Source organism: Engraulis encrasicolus, chromosome 2, assembly GCF_034702125.1.
Source record: "Engraulis encrasicolus isolate BLACKSEA-1 chromosome 2, IST_EnEncr_1.0, whole genome shotgun sequence".
Taxonomy (NCBI): domain Eukaryota; kingdom Metazoa; phylum Chordata; class Actinopteri; order Clupeiformes; family Engraulidae; genus Engraulis; species Engraulis encrasicolus.
Genome location: NC_085858.1, coordinates 37,318,169 through 37,335,674, shown reverse-complemented (window position 1 = coordinate 37,335,674; position 17,506 = coordinate 37,318,169). Strand labels below are relative to the sequence as shown.

The following is a 17,506-nucleotide window of genomic DNA, read 5'->3' as shown; positions in this document are numbered from 1 at the left end:
CATGCTGTAGGAATATGTTGTGAAAGTAAAAATAGTTCCAGTGGCTCCTTTTTAAAAGTCATGTGAAATGCCAAGACGGAGAAGACAGCAGGGCTGCTGTTTTCTGCGGCGTGTGGATGTTGCGGATACTCTCCCTTGATTTGCTTTCTTTATGCCAACTTTTTTTCACGCCAACATTTTTAATCTTAAAAGCCACTCTCATTAATGGGTCAAAGTGTCTAGTAAGTTGGTATTTTCTACCAGCCAAACTGAAATTTCACCAGCATTTGACTGGTTGGCTCGTATTAATTTAGAGCCCTGCTTCTGTTAGTTGGCTCTGTTTGTGTGTATGTACAGACCTTCTAATTAGGGATGGGATATCGGTATCTGTGTATCGGTATCAGATTCAGATATCAACATTGGAATTTTCCTGATACAGACATTGAGTCAGGTGCAATGTTCATTTGAAATCATGACATTTACATATTAGTTTTCAGGATGGGATTGTTACTTTTTTACTTTTACTTTTTGCTTATTAATTGGTTTCCTGTTCTTCTGACTCCCTTTTCTGACCAAATAGTCTGCTTGGGCCTACCTCAAGTTGAAATCCATGCATATGTTATTTTGGTATTGGATCGGAGTAGTATCGGTATCGGCAGATATTCAAATATAGATATCGGGATCGGATCGGAAGTGAAAAAATGTGTATTGTGCATCCCTACTTCTAATGTAAGCAGCGATGGCTTGTCTGAGCGTGCTGATGTGAGCGTGTGTTTGTGATTTACAGGAGAGCACTGACGACCCTGAGAATAAAGGCGGGAACCAGCCCGGCCAGAAGTTGGACGATGATGAGGATCGTAAAAACCCAGCCTACATCCCCCGCAAGGGCCTGTTCTTCGAGCACGACGTGAGGGGACAAACGCAGGAGGAGGAGAGGTAGGAAAATGTTTGCCATCAACCAACGAAGTGCTTTATGTTGAGACGCTGTTCACACGCTGCCGCAACTATCAGGCTGATCACTCCGTGTGTGTTTGTGTTTCTTAACAGGCCGAAGGGTCGTCACAGGAAGCTGTGGAAGGACGAGGGTCGCTGGGAGCACGACCGGTTCCGTGAGGAGGAGCAGGCGCCCAAGTCCCGGGATGAGCTCATCGCCTACTACGGATACGACATCCGCAACGGAACCGGCCCCAGCGACATGCGGCAGAACCGGCAACGCAAGCCCAGGTACACACACACACACACACACACACACACACACACACACACACACACACACAAACACAAACACACATGCACTATACATGACTCGAACATCAAGCAGAACGAAACCAAGGTACACACACACACACGCGCACCAGGGCTTGACATTAACTTTTTTGCTCACCGGCCACTGTGGCTAGTGGTTTTCCCGAGTTACTCGCCATTCAGTTATTCTACTAGCCACAAATTTGATATTGTTTTTTTCTTTTTCTTTATCATGACGGTGTACATCTAACCTCAGAAGACAAAGTGCTAAAGCAAGAAGACGAGTGTATGGAAATAAATCAAACTAATAGAAACTGAGTAACTAAGTGTTTTTCTTTATAAATACGAGCAATTGATGCACAAGGGGTCAAAGTGCAGAATAAAGGCTATGCTGATATGTCATGCCATAGAATAAGCTACCTGCCAAATTGGATAGTGAGACTGAAATTATTACTAGCCACAGCCACATTTTACCAGCGTTTGGCTGGTGCCAGTGTCGAGCCCTGATGCACGCAGACGGATGCAATGGCACTGGGCCTAGCGAGCTGCAACAGAACAGGCAGAGAAAACACACACACACACACACACACACACATACAGCTCCAGGCCTTTTTATTAGAATAGCATGAAAAAGTTGATTTATTTCCATAATTCCATCAATAATGTTAAACTGTCATGGATTGTAGATTCATGGCCCAGTTTTTTAACTATTCCAACCATTATTTTTTTTCTTTTTATATACGTTGGCCTTCCAGCTCAAAAAACCCATGAATTGGGGAATTCGCAGCATTAGAATATTGTTATAAAATCTAATTTTTCTTCATCAAAATTCGGGTCACATTAAATCAGTTGAAATTTGGTACTTTCTACATAACATGCAATGGTCAATACTTGGTTAGGACTTTCTCTGTCTTCATAATGGCCATGATGCGTTTAACATTGAAGTCAATTGCAAAAACAGTGCATGGGAGTTATGGAAGCCCAGATATCCTTGATGCTTTGCTGTCAGCTGTTCTTGTTTGTTGACCTGGTGCCCCACACTTCACTCTTCAATATACCCTGTAGATTTCCATGCCACGTTTTGGTGTTAACTCACCAGTTTAATTCTAACTCAACAGAAATAAAACCCCATTCATTTTCAATGGGGGTTAATTTCTGGTGATTTAGAATTAAACTGGTGAGTTAACACCAAAACGTGGCATGGAAATCTACAGGGTATATTGAAGAGTGAAGTGTGGGGCACCAGGTCAACAAACAAGAACAGCTGACAGCAAAGCATCAAGGATATCTGGGCTTCCATAACTCCCATGCACTGTTTTTGCCATTGACTTCAATGTTAAACGCATCATGGCCATTATGAAGACAGAGAAAGTCCTAACCAAGTATTGACCATTGCATGTTATGTAGAAAGTACCAAATTTCAACTGATTTAATGTGACCCGAATTTTGATGAAGAAAAATGTGATTTTATAACAATATTCTAATGCTGCGAATTCCCCAATTCATGGGTTTTTTGAGCTGGAAGGCCAACGTATATAAAAAGAAAAAAATGAATGATTGGAATAGTTAAAAAACTGGGCCATGAATCTACAATCCATGACAGTTTAACATTATTGATGGAATTATGGAAATAAATCAACTTTTTCATGCTATTCTAATAAAAAGGCCTGGAGCTGTACATGCGCAGACAGACACACGTGCGCATGCGCAGACGCACAAGACGTCTGGTAGCAGTCAAATGTTGATTAGTTGATCTAATTCAGCAAAGTGGATGATTTGCTGTTGATGCTGGTGAGTTCAACCATTTGCTTGTCTGTGGTCGGTAAGGCTTCACGTGTGGTGCAGTTCATTTCAACCTTTGATTTGGATGTTTGTGTGTGTATGATTATTGCATGTTCACTACTGGTGTGCATTGGGTGCACTGCACTCACGATTCGATTACGACTCTGGAGGTAACGAATCGATTCAATCTGATTCTACGGTGCATTGCAATGCATTACATTTTCTACTGAAAGCAAGGCAAATTTTCATCAGTCATAGGCAATACAAGCAGTCAGATACTGAACAACATTTTATTGGCTGTTTTCTGTATCAGTCTTGCCATTCTCTTTGAAGTGCTTTCATTTAATACAATTTTCATTTACGGAAATATCCACCAAAGTAATTGAGACTTCAAAAAATAGGCTGCATCAATTATGGCACTTGCCGAATTGAATTGAATTGTCCTGCCCCGCATTGCGATGCATTGCCGAATCGATTATTGTTGGCACCAATGTTCACTCTAAATCTGTTAATGGTGTTTGTTTTTTGTGGTTTTACTGAGGTGTGTCATATCTCTTGGGTTATCTTTCCCCAGGCACGGCTCTCCCCCGTCCCGAGACAAGCGCTACCGCGACATCCCCAACGACAAGCCTCGTTACCGGGACTCAACTATAATGAACGAGAAGCCCGCTCCTCGCTCCGGCTATCAAGGCTCTCGCAACAGCAACAACAACGGCGGTGGTGGAGGTGGGGGCCCCCAATCTTACCAGGGCCCCCCCACATCCTCAGGCCCTCCCCAGTCATCCAGCCACCCGCCCCCCTCGGCCCCACGACCCTCTGTGCCCCGCTCGTCCAACTCCCAGCCCCCACCAAACACCTCCTCCACCTCGTCGTCATCCAACCGCGGCTTCCAGGGCGGGCGGCCCCAGTCAGGTCCATACAGGGCCGAGGGCCGAGGGGAGAGGGACAGAGACAGGGACCGGGAGAGGGACAGGGCTCCCAGACAAGGGCCCCCAGACAACATGGGGCCTCGGTCCTATCAGCAGCAGCAGCATCGGCCGCAGCATACGGAGGGCGAGCGGGGCCCGAGGCTGAGAGGGCCCCGGGGCCCCAGTGGAGGAGGAGGAGAGGGTGGACGCGGCGGTGGATACCACCAGTCGGAGAGGAGGAGTCCCTCGGTGGTGGTGGAGGACGTGCGTCACCTAGGAGACGAGCTGGACGACGATGACGACGAGGGACCTGCCATCACCATGACCACCACCTTCACCAGCTCCAGCTACAGCCACTACAGCAAGAGCGGTGGTGGGGTGTCCGAGAGGGACATTGCGGTGGCTGCCACTGCCCTGGCCACCGCCCCTTCCTCCTCCTCCTCCGCACCCCCTGCCTCCACGCAGTACTCACGCCAGCGCCACCAACAGGCGCAGCGCCACGACACATCTCCCCCCGCCCCACACCACCAACACCAACACCACCCCGCTACGAGTGCAGGCTCGCAGCAGGATTACCCAGCGTCCTCCTCGGCGGGCGGCGTCCGGGACGTGTCTCCGCCTCAGGAGCGGCCCGTGGCGGAGAGGAAGTCTTACTCGGCGGCGCGCAGGACTCGAGCGCGGGCGACGGACATGATGGGCAAGCAGGCGTCCCTGGAGGAGCAGCCGCCCTCCGCCGGCATGCCGCACTCCTCGTCGGCGCCCCCTGCTGTCGGAGGCCTGAGTGGCGGCGGCAGCACTGGAGTCGTGGGGATGAAGGGGGAGCAGTGGCAGCCTCAGCAGCCCCAGCAGCAGGGACAGGGGGACGGGCTGCAGCAGCAGCAGCAGCAACAGCCCCTCTCTGGCCTGGACCAGGACCTTGCGCGCCTCAGCCTGGCGGGGCAGAACTGGGCCGCACAGAGCCCACCCTCGTACCTGCGCGCCGACCTCAGAGGTGAGCAGCGTGCTGTACTAGTACACACACACACACACACACACCTGGGAGAGGAAGCAGTGTATACTTCACACACGAGTGTGTGTATGTATGTGTTTGGATAGAAAGGTGTACACTTCACACCGTGGTGTGCGTGCGCGTGTGTGTGTGTGTGTGTGTGTTTGTTTATGTCTGATTTATTGTGATGGTGGTTTGATCTGCCTTTCGCAATGTTTGTGTGTGGGGTAATAATCTGAATGAGCAGCCCATTTTACTAGCCTTGCGAGCCATCCTACGTACTTCCGCCAAAGGATTGGCTCCACTACTGTAGTCTGGTCGTGCTTCTCTGTGGAGTGCCTGGAGCAGTAGAATTTTGATCGCAACGCCCCCCCAGAAAACAGCCAATAATCGAATACGCCCCCCACGTGGGGACGAAAGGGGGAGGACGCCCGTGACAATTACGTCCTCATCTGCGCCAGAGCCATTGGTCTGCGCTATGTTGTTGTTGAGTAACTGCCAGCGATTGGGTGAGAGGTGTCCAATAATTTCAAACCATAACTGAGTGCAAACTTCCTGCTTCCTACAATCGCTTCAGAGCAAACAAATGCCAGACCATAAATACGAAATGAAATGGTAGTATTATGGGATGGTCAGGACCAGGCTACCATTTTACACCCCAAAAAACACATTTGTGTTTTACAGTTAACAGATGATGAAATTGCAAGTATTTGAATAATGCTTTGCAAGGAGAACGTAATGACGCTTATTGGGGCTCATTAATCCATGCAGTTTGATGAATTGCTTTAAGTGAAAAGCTGTTTTCTTCCTACTTAGTAATCAGTCATTTAATAGTGCGTTGGCACCTTGCCTTATGGAAGGAAGGTGTTACAGGATGTGGGCATAGATGGCTGTTTTTGCCCTTGTAATATTTCTCCTTAATCAATCCAGTTTTATTACAGATGTCTAAATTGACATACAAACATAGACGATACAAATACAATACATAAAGTGTGACGGGTGTAAAAAAAAAGATTCAAAAGACTAGGGCATTTAAAAACTGTCTACTTCATGAGGTTCGGAAAGCAGGCAACAGTTCTGTACTGTTACGAATCAAGTCGATTAGTTTTCACAGAAAATCAAGTCTTGATGTGTTTTTTTCTGACCGTTATGCAGCATAGTTTGGATGCAAATTACACAAGTGACTCGTTTTAGTTTTTTCTAGAGACTTTACTAAATTCAAGGCTTGTTGAGGCACTTAATCAAATTAAATATAAGACTTATCTGTTTTGTTTTACATGGGATGGTGGTGTTGAACGTGAATTTGTCATCGAGTTTATGAAAAGGTGAAGGGGGAATCACCCAGCTGTACGAATTAGTTGGTCAAAATGGTTAGAAATATTAGAATATGCCTTTTAAAAAAACACCACGATGTCTTATCCAGTCTCACTGACTGTACTTTAAAGGAAGTCAGAAGAGATAAGATAATACTCCTAGAATCAGTGACGCGCGGGCTGACTCGAAGTCAGCGGGCGCTTGCCGTTAACCGCGGTCGACCGCAGGCACGGGTTATGAAATAATATTTTTAATGATATTCGGGTCGGTTTCGGTCGGTCAGGACTAGGGATGCACGATGTCAAAAATTTCGGCCGATACCGATATCCGATTATGATATTGCGGTTTTGGCCGATGACCGATATTAACCGATACCGATGTTTTTCTTTCTTTTTAAAAAAAAAGAGATGACAATGATGCAAACAAACAGAATTTTTGAATGTCGTCTTATTTCCAAAAACACTTTTTAACTCCCTGTGATAATTAGATAAAAAATAGAGACAAAATAGAAGACAAACAGTGAAAGTCATCGTCAAGTCCATTCTTTTAGAACCGTAACATATAAAAAAAACATCGGCGTTAACATCGGCCCAGTTTTACCCATCAGACCGATGTCCGATGTGTTGAATATCGGCCGATATTGGCCGATACCGATACATCTGGCCGATACATCGTGCATCCCTAGTCAGGACCTTTTGAAATTATTCAAAATTTAGTAGCAATAGTCCGTAGGCTATAGTCTAGAGCAGGGGTCCCCAAACTTTTTTCTCTGGGGGCCACATTATCGTTCCTGACTGCGATCAGGGGCCGGGATCAATCATGTGTGCTGTGTACTAGGCCACTGCCTGTTATAGCCATAATTTATAGCACAAAATAATGAATCATTACAAGTGATTTGCAAAAGAAGTGAGTACTTCACATTTTCAATTTGAAATACCACAGGTATTCCTTTTTATTTCTAATAACCATGTAAAAATAGCAAAGAAAGGTTAGAAAAATATGGTGATTGACAGTTTATGAGTGATGCAATAGAAATGGTAGGCCTGTTTATATTACAGTGAGATGAGAAACTATCAAGATAAGAAGCTTCTGGTGATTCACACTAGGTTGGTAAAAAACACAAGGCCTGTTGATAAAATATACTTTTTAAATATATATTTTTTTATCATTATTATTTTCTGTGAGGATTGCTTCTTTGGGCCAGTTCAAATGGTGAGGCGCAGAGAGGTGGAGGGCCGGTCAAAGGGGCATGGCGGGCCGCATCCGGCCCCCGGGTCTTAGTTTGGGGACCCCTGGTCTAGAGACATTTTTCTTCTAAATAGATAAAGTTTATTTGGCTATAAGTACGATGCTGCCCCATGAGCTCTGCAGGAGACTTGTGTCCGACAAATCCTCTGCGCGCAACTGGTGCAACCATTGCATTTAGGAGAACACAGCTAGGGTGCTCTCTACACTGCAATGATGGATAGGATAGCCTACATATTTCTTATACAATTGTAATGGGTTCACGCTCCTGTGTTGCTCACAGAGTTTGTTTTCATTTCCTGTGTCATACGAGGCAATCCACTTGACTGCTGGCTCCGTCAGCTTCCCAACTAGCATTTTCTGTGCATATGTGAAGTGTAGGCTACCCAGACCCCTCGGAAGTGAACCATGCTGAGACCTTTATTGATGTGGTCTTATAAGGTCTGTTGTGCGTTGCCAATGACGCTAGGATATCCATAAGATGCACGGCTACTTTTTTTTAAAAGCGGGTCGGGTCAATATCCTTTTCATAAATATTTCTTGCGGTCAGGGCAAGCGGGCGGTTGCGTTTTGTTTTTTCGTCGACCCACGCATCACTGTCTCTTGTACAGTAATGTTTCTCAACGGGGCGGTAAAGCCCCCCGGGGGGTGTTGGGGAGCTCTAGGGGGCGTTGAGAAGGCTACAGCTGAGAGGGGTCGGTGTTTAGTTGCCTTTCAATTTTTCAATACTAAGGGGGGGCGTTGTCAGGCTTATGATGTTGGGAGGCTTGTGATGAGGCCAAGGGGGTGTTTGTTCAAAAAAAGGTTGAGAACCACTAGCCTGGTTCACACCAGACTGTTTGTGTGTAGCTTTGGCGCCCCCTGGCGGAGCAGAGCTACACACACTACCGTCTGGTACAAAGCCATAGAGCACGCTCCGTCTCCAACCAGAAAATAGACGGAGCATTTATTTCTGAAATATAAACGGTAACTCACATTGAGGAGTCACAAGACAGATTAGAGACTACCTTGACTCTTTAAAGATTAACAGGAAGGTTTTTGAAGGAATTTGTTGGTGAGGAGGCCGTGCAGAAGCAATAAATGCTCCGTCTATTTTCTGGTTGGAGACGGAGCGTGCTCTATGGCTGTGTACCAGACGGTAGTGTGTGTAGCTCTGCTCCGCCAGGGGGAGCTGAAACTACACATAAACCGTCTGGTGTGAACCAGGCTAGAGAACCACTGCAGTACAGTCAATTATCCCATTAGCTTTGTGCTGAGCTGTGCTAATGGTGATGTTGTGATCAGGTGTGTGTGGCAGCCTCCTGCTGGGCTTGCCCATGTGCCTTTGATGTGTAGAATAGCGCTAATAAGAAATGCAGTGCTCAGCCCTCCCGTTAAGGGAATCCACACTGAGCTCTACTGTGTATATCCTCTTCCTCTTGGTACAGGATTTGTCTCCAAGTGTGTGTACCCTGCTGTTGGTAGTCCTTTTCATGTAGACGTGACACATTTCAGGTGTCAAATTGGTCATTAACAAATTAAGGTTTTTTTCATTAACTGGGGATGCACCCTTGACTGAGTCAACACTCGGCTTTCGCCCAAGCCCTGGTGCTGTAGGTACAGGATCTATAGATGTAGATACATCTGCATCCTGGTGCTGAAACTGGAGCTTTCCCCAGATGAGTTCTGGCTCTGAGCTGTCTGGATTCAGCGCGTGTGTGTGTCTGTGTGAGAGCTTCCCACATTGGAGTCTTCATCACTGACTGTTTGCCCTCCCTCCCATGCCCTCCTTCTGTCTCCTCCTGTCCCCGATTCTTTGCTCTGCACTCGTCTGCCTCCCACGCTCCTTCCATCCTTCTCTCTCCCTCCCTCTCTCTTTCTTCTTCAGGTATTCCCAGCTCTATGCACATGGGTGGAGCTCCCTACGCCAACATGGATGATATGGTGAGACGATTTTTCTTACTGAGCATGAACCCCATTGTTAAATTGCTAAAAAAAAAAAAAAAGAATAAAATAAACCATATTCATGCAATGTCCCCTCTCTCTCTCTCTCTCTCTCTCTCTCTCTCTCTCTGTTCCCTCCATCCAGGGTGTGGCTGGTGGTCGGGCGAAGCGCTACTCTTCGCAGCGTCAGCGGCCGGTGCCTGAGCCGGCTCCTCTGCACATCGGGGTGATGGAGGGCCACTACTACGAACCCAGTGAGTACACTACCACTCGCCACCAGCAGGGGGCATGCTCTCCTTTACTGTGTGTGTGTGTGTTCGTGTGTGTGTGTTCGTGTTCACATGCACACATTTTGTTTTACTCCATAACCATAAGGAAAGTAGATTAAAAAAAATAAAAAAAAACTTGGGAGGGCGTAATGATGGTCCTCAACTATTAAGTCTGTTGTTACTGATAATATGAAAAGTGCAACAATATTGGTTTTCTAATCGGAGTGCTGTAGAACAAGTGAGTGTCTAACGACAGAAAGGCAATAACGTGCACACAATGTGTGCCACACAGTGTTTTGAATGGCCAAAAGTTGCAAAATAATCAGTAGTTATGAATGAAAATGGAATACATTTTGACTGGCCAAAACAACAATGTGTTCACAAGTGTCCCAAGAGCAACCTCTGAACCTGACGGCTCAGGAAGAGGATCTTTAAAGGGACACTGTGCAGGTACTGCAACTATGCTGATCATTGAAACTGGGCTGCCTATTGCCAAATTTGATCTTTTCATGAAAGTTTACTAAATAATGAACTATTATTTTCTAGTATGGCCAAAGTACAGTCATTTTTGCAGCTAAAAATTAAAAAATGGCGGACCATGGAGAAGATCCCCCTTTTCATGTATGAAAATGTAATTTTTTTCAGTCATAATGAATACTTAGTTTGATGGTGGTGGTAAGTATTCATGAAAAAGGTAACATTAGTGAACGGGAAGCATGATTTCTGGAAATAAACAACTAAAAATCTCACACGGTGTCCTTTTAAGTATTGCTCTAGCAGGAAAAGGCTCAGCATTGGCATATTCTTTATTGTTGTGAGGCTTTTATTGGTTGGATTTGCTGCGTCTGTGAACCACAGCAAGTAGACTTGTTGAGTACCGCTACTGGCTCCTTACTGAAGTAACACTGTGACGTAGTACATGTGAGCAGGTGCAAGGTTCATACGTCGCCATGTGTGGATTTGAAATGTTTAAATACATCTTCAGCGAAAAATAAGAATTTCACATCAACAGATCCTGTACCAACGGGATGCTGTGACGCAGGCAGAATTCACAGCGTTGCGTTCTTCACGAATGGTGAAGGATGTGATGCTGTGAATTTCGTCTAACGGCCTCTAGAAGCAGAACTTTAGTCATGGTTCCACTGTGCGCCTCCTCTGTACTTTCTGTAGACATGTGGGGAAGAATGCTCTGTCCTGGGGCCTCATGTACTAGCTAAGCCTTATGTAGATTTTTCTACTGAATCGTTGCGTATGTGAAAATCTCGAAAATGTACATCACCCAAAATGTCAAATATGTCATTCCAGTCATAAACAGGTTTTCACACCGATTCACAAGAAATTCAGTGCACATGCAGATTAATTTGGATGGTACTTCTGAACATTTGCATGAAAAGCTAACATGGCTTTTTGTGCTTAAGCAAACTTTTTCCGTTTATGATTTTGTGTGATTGTTGTTACCAGCGGTAACCCTCTGTTATGTACCATCCTCCTCTCTCTTCCTCCAGTGTCTTACCAAGGACCAATCTACACCCACGGCGACAGCCCCGCCCCTCTCCCGCCCCAGGGCATGCTGGTCCAGCCAGAGATGCACCTACCACATCCGGGACACCCAGGTCAGTGCAAACACACACAGACGCACGCGTGCGCTTGCACACACACATTTGCACACACACGCACTCAAAGAAAGGTTTCATGGGTGATCTTCTGTGTTTCCTACTTCCTACATTGACTTCCCAGTACACCATGACTGGTGTCTGTTCCAGTGTTTTCTTTTTTATATATATATATAGTTCTCTGCATATTTTTTTATTTCTGTATGTTCCCTCTCTGGATACTTGCTGCCTTTTTCCTGTAGACAGTGTTATGGTCGGACATGATTGTATTTTGGAGGTTTTTGTTTTTCTCTTGTGGTGCCATGTTTAGTCTGCTCCACGGCCCTGGCTGGGTTCTCTGCTGCTGGTGGCTGTTGTCTTCTATACTGTACACAATGCGACTGTGTTTTCCTCAGTTTTTGGACACTTTCTCGCCATTTTACTTTATGGCCCCAGTGTTGTCGAGTGTGCGGCGATTTGGCTTTGATATGTGTGCGGACATAAACCTGAAATAGCCTTGAGCGAGCGGGGAGTGTTTTGGGATAAAGTAGGGCATTATTTTTACCGCCTCTATCAATTTGTTCAGTCTCTGTGGAATGTGTGTTTAGTCTGTATGTCTCCTCAGCACGGCTTTCCTGTCACACACACACACACAGACACACACACACATACACACACACACACACACACACACACACACACATACATACACACACACACACACGTCTATCCTAGACTCGCACGCGCGTTCAAGGATGGGTCTATCCTAGCAAAGCTTAGCACGCACACAGACGCACGCACGCACGCACACACACGCACGTCTTTCCTAGCATAGCTTTTGCGCCAGTTAGTTCAGTGTCACTCCTCTCTGCTCACACACCAGCTGCTGTGGGGATGGGAGAGGATACAGCAGGGAGTTGACAGATGCTTCATGTACACACACACACACACACACACACACACACACACACACACACACACACACTTCCCCTCCTCATCCTTTGCTCAACTCCCTTGTTCAATGTTAAATTCCTGGAGGAAGTAAACACAGCCGTTTTAGGGCAATACAGGGCATGTCTGCAATGTGTACCGTGTACCGTGCTCTATGTAATGATGAGCCAGTAGTGTGTCTGATGCCGTGCATACTGTAGCATGACGTAGCAGGAGCAGACCTCACAGCAACGATACTCAATCAAACCAAGATATCCCAAACCCTGCCCACCCAAAGCAAAAACAACGTGCCAAAGTTATGTCTCCTAAGGGGGCTTTGTCCCCCCTTCTTCTCTGTCCGTTGTGTTTGGTGGCAGCAAGATGGATAGGGGCGTTATTTATTCTTAAACTCGTTGGTCTCCTAAAGGGGCGTTCACCCGACGTGAAATGGATCCCGGAAATGAATTAAGATGATGTATGTTGATCTTCTTAAGAATATCTTTGCTCACAGCCTTCCTGATTTAAAAACCTCCCATGTGACGTTCCGTTCGCTTTGTATTATGTGAATGTAAGGTATGCATGCACATCTGTGAAAGAAAGCCCGATTGGGAAACTCCAACTCCCATTGTCTTTGTGACGCAGCACTCCATAGCACACAAGTATTCACTGCACACAACGAAATATAATTTATGCCTCACCCGTGCGTGTGGTGTTGAATTGGAGCAATGTGTATTTCTATTGATGTGTACGCTGGGACTTGAGATGAATTCATTTACTCTACTCGTACCCAAATGTGCTATGTCAAAATAATACCTGAAATTGTTTCTCTTGAATGAACTAATATGCAATTTTGTGAGATTGGCGTGCCCTCACACCCACATGTTTGTGTTTTTTGTTTATTTCTCAGGTCTGCACCCGCACCAGTCAGGCGCCCCGATGCCTAACCCCGCCCTCTACGCGGCCCCGCCCGTCTCCATGTCGCCCGGGCAACCGCCCCCTCAGCCGCTGCTGGCGGCGCCCTTCTACCCTCCGCCAGGGGTCATGACCTTTGGCAACACCAACTTCCCCTACACGCCCGGCGCAACGCTGCCCCCTATGTACCCAAACCCACAGGTGACGTGAGAACGCACACACACGCGCGCACACACACTCGGGCGCGCACGCACGCACACACACATGCACTGCCTCCCATGTACCCAAACCCACAGGTGACGCAAGAACGCACTTGCACACACGCACACACACACACACAGTAGCAGCATCCACTTGTGATGTTTTATCAATCATGGCAATAATAACAGAAAAACATGAGTGACCAGTGTGTGCACATGTTTAGCAGCGGTGGTGCTATTCACAGCAATGGTGCCTATGACCCATCAAATGTTAGGAGCTCATGTGAAATCTGTCAAGTAGGGGGGCGCTGTGGCGCAGCACGCTAAGCCCCCCACATTTGGGCTTACAGTACTACATGCCCACGGGGACCCCCGGTCATAGAGGTAGAAAATAACACTAGAGAGGTCACAGCAATTTGCGACAGCACTGGGAAATGGCAGCTGGAGCTTCCCAACTTCCGTAGGTAGTGTAGGCAATGCAAGTCAATGGAGAACACGCCCACCCCTGTCAAGAAATTGACTAAAACTGTGTAAATATGAAGTAACACTTAAATCAAAGACCAGATTTGAAATGTCATGCTAAATATTTACTTGTATCATATGAGTCGATAAAACACATTTAAAAATCAAATAATATATTTTATGAACATAGTTGGCAACACACTTCAACTATTGTCCTTATATAGTGTGACATTTTCACATGATTAAGCCATTTTTGACAGAGGTGAGCCTCGTTCTCCGTTAATTTCCATTTCTCTGATCTACCTACAGATAATGGCTGCTACAGGTTGCCGTAAAAAGGGGGGCGGGGTCCTCTCTAGTGTTACTTTCTACCTCTATGCCCCCGGTTCGATTCCGGCCAGGGTCATTTCCCAGCTCTTCCCCATCACTCTCTCACAATTGTTTCTGGTCTCCTCTCATACAGTCCTGTTAAAAAAAAAAGAAATCTGTCAAGTAATTGAACCAGTTTAAAGCTTTTCCACCGAACTGCCTGACCTCTAGGCTGATAATAGACTTCCTTTCCTTGCTCAATGTCGGGTCAGTCTCTCGTGTGTGTTTCTGTCTCTTGACTGTGTGGTTGGCCATTGCTGAGGTGTTCTAACCCTTTCCTCTCTCTCCTCTCCTCTCTCTCCACTTCCTGGTGCAGGCCCAGTCGCAGGTGTACGGTGGCGTGACGTATTACGACACAGTGCAGCAGCAGGCCCAGCCCAAACCCTCGCCACCCAGACGCTCCTCCCAGCCCGTCACAGTCAAGCCACCGCCACCCGAGGTAACACTCACTCACTCACTCACTCACTCACTCACTCACTCACTCACTCACTCACTCACTCACTCACTCACTCACTCACTCACTCACTCACTCACACACACACACACCAATTTTTTATAATGGCGGCTTTAGTGATGGTCTTGCGCTATCCCTAATCTTTTAGGATTATAAACCAAGACGGTATACCAAGAGGGTTTTTAGATTTTCTCCGTCCCTCAGTCTGTGGCAATAGCCGCAGTGCATATCCATTGTTGGTGTATTTATGTACATCTGTGTAAGTCATGTTGCCTTTCTCTCTATCTCTGCTCTGCTCTCTGTCGCCTCCTGTAGGACCACCGGGGTGGTAAACAGAGTGAGGAGGTGCGCTCTTAGCCCTCAGTGCTACACCGCCGCGCCGCCACGATGCTGAGGAGCCTCTTTGGTCAACAGACCAGCCCAGACCAGAGGAAGCTGAGGAAGGGTGTCTTTTGAGGACCAGCTCCACTTGTGGATGAACAGATTCATTCTCCCCCTATTTTAAATTTCTTTTTTTCTTTTTTTTATGTTGCGTCGTTAGAAATATATTGCTAAAAGTATTCCTTTTTTTAGATTTTTATTTTTTCCATTTTTTTAATGAAATTTTTGTGTGGTGTGTACGTTGTGCTCACACGTCCCTACAGAATTCATGCTCCCTGCACCCACCCCCCCACCCCCCGCCCCCTTCTCCGTAGTCATGGCTTTAAATCCTCAGCTTCCTGGCATGTGCTCCGCCTGTAGTCCTATCCTCTGTCTGCCTGAAACCAGTCTAGTTGGCATCGTTTGTGTGGCACGGTCACAGGGTGAGAAGAGGGCAGCCACCGGTTTAAGAGGGGGTGGTGTGGGGGGTTGAGGCTGTAGGGTTTGGAGAGTACGAAAAGTGACCCACAGGGCACAATCCTGTAAACGAGACCACCCCCTTGTCTTCAAACCAAACCATCCATTGGACCTTTATCCGTTAATATGCATGGTTTACGATATATATTCTTGTTGATTCAGGTTTCTTTTTGTGTCCCTTTTTGTCATTTGATGAGGGCTTACCCATCTTTTTTATTTTGTCATACTCTGTGGTATTTGTTCCAGAATGCCCTTACCAGGTTCCATTGTCTTGGCATTAGAGTGATTGGTGGAAATTGGTGTAGAATGCAGAGACGAGTTGTTCTTTTATACTGTATACCTTTAACAAATGGGACGATCACAGCCGCCTGATTAGCTGTTCATTCCCCTGATCACTTCCCTGCCCAGGGTTACATTTCTCGAAAGCATACGTTAGCTACTTTGTTGTTTGCAATGCAATTTCCCATTGACGGCTAACTGGCCATCAACTATGCTTTCGAGAAATGCACCCCCCAGGCTGGTGCATGTTTGTTTCAGTTGGCAAGGTGATGTCTTGAGTGCTGTATTATACCAGTATCTAGAGCTCAAACACACACCGTTACTGTCGCACCTTCATTCTTATCATCAGTGTTTGTCCTTCAAAGGTTTTAGAGAGTTTCCGTTTGGTCCCCATTTGTGAACTGTTGACTTGAACGTTTCACCCCCAAAATGATGTCTCTGAGAATCTGAGGGAAAAGTTTGGACTTCTTTTCCCCCCTCCCTGCTGTATTGCATTCATTTTTCCCCATTTTACACCAACAGTCACTGGTGCTTAAACATAACTTCCCTGTAAATCATCCATTACTTAAAAAAAAATATATATATCTAGAATAGATTGAAACACTTTGTTGAAATACTTGACCAATTCACCCACAGTGTGATTTACATGCAGCGACGGTGCTAGCGTTAGCCTGTAGCTAAAGGCGCTACAGATGTTTCCACTGGCGAGCGGAGATTCTTCTCGCTTGGTTGTCTCTCTGTTTTTATTCCCCTTTATTTGTTTTTCTGTTTGTCATTATCTCCCTCTTCTCTTTGCTAACTTCCACGTTGTGCTGTGTGGTTGAATATACTGTATTATCAGAATAAGAAAAGACAAACGATCCATTAACCTTTTTGGCTGAAACTGAAGTACTTGACAGTGCATCTGCTTGGTGATAACGTTTCTATGTGTGTATAGATAAGTGTATATTGAAGCCTGTGGTTTATTGAGCTGTAATACTTTATTATTAATGATTCTTTTTTATTATCATTATTGTTTGTTTCTAGTTACAAAGGAGTCAGTACTGTCAGCTTGAGCTCTGTCGGCAGGGAAGACCCAGCCTGCTCATATTCGTATGTTGGTCTTATATTTGTAATGACAGAGAATTTAAAAACGTGAAAAATGTAAAGCTATATAGGTATATATACTAATGATCCTAAAGTGGCCAGAGTCAAATATGGGATGGCCTCTCGTGTCATGTCTGTCATTACTAAAAGAAGAAAATAATAAAAGGAGCAATGGTCATGGAGAGGCATCTACCAGCCACTTTTTTCCTGAAGGGGTTGGGGAGGGAAATGCTTTTTAAGTTTTAATTTTGCCTTTCACTAATGCTGTACAGACATGCATGAGGATAAAAGTATATTTCATTGTAAAAGCAATTGTAGAGGGTTGCGTCAGGGGCTAAGAAGCTGTTATACGCTATGCCCCACATAGGGGTTCGCACACGATGCTTATGTTATTATTTTTCTTTATTACGTAAAGTAAAACAAATAAAAATGACTAAATGAAATTTCCTCCCTGTTATGTTCCACAGAAAAGATAAAAACCTAACAGTATCTTAACGGAAATAGTCGCAATGTTTGTTCTCAGTGTTGATTAGACATGAGTAATTAAAGATGTATTGCGTTTTATGCCTTAATGATGGAATCGGTTTAACATATCTTCGGTTTTTGTTTGGAATAGACCTGCCAACACTGTGAGGCCGTGTGCTTGTTTTGTCAGTGATCGACTATACAAACTTTAAAGTTTTTCTTTTATTTCTGGAGGAAGGAGGACTATTAAAGAATTGGAGTCTGAAA

General features: G+C 45.7%; 1 protein-coding gene across 1 annotated transcript in view; it reads left to right on the top strand.

Annotated features, from left to right (window-relative positions):
- The window catches only part of casc3 (casc3 exon junction complex subunit), a 23,551-nt gene extending 6,045 nt beyond the window's left edge, over nt 1-17,506 (top strand). The window contains exons 5-13 of the mRNA XM_063187969.1: nt 767-915; nt 1,027-1,203; nt 3,581-4,905; nt 9,329-9,384; nt 9,530-9,638; nt 11,159-11,266; nt 13,083-13,288; nt 14,435-14,557; nt 14,888-17,506. Of these exons, the coding sequence (XP_063044039.1) occupies nt 767-915; nt 1,027-1,203; nt 3,581-4,905; nt 9,329-9,384; nt 9,530-9,638; nt 11,159-11,266; nt 13,083-13,288; nt 14,435-14,557; nt 14,888-14,929 (2,295 nt within the window). The 3' untranslated portion in view covers nt 14,930-17,506. The remainder of the gene's footprint in view (nt 1-766; nt 916-1,026; nt 1,204-3,580; nt 4,906-9,328; nt 9,385-9,529; nt 9,639-11,158; nt 11,267-13,082; nt 13,289-14,434; nt 14,558-14,887) is intronic.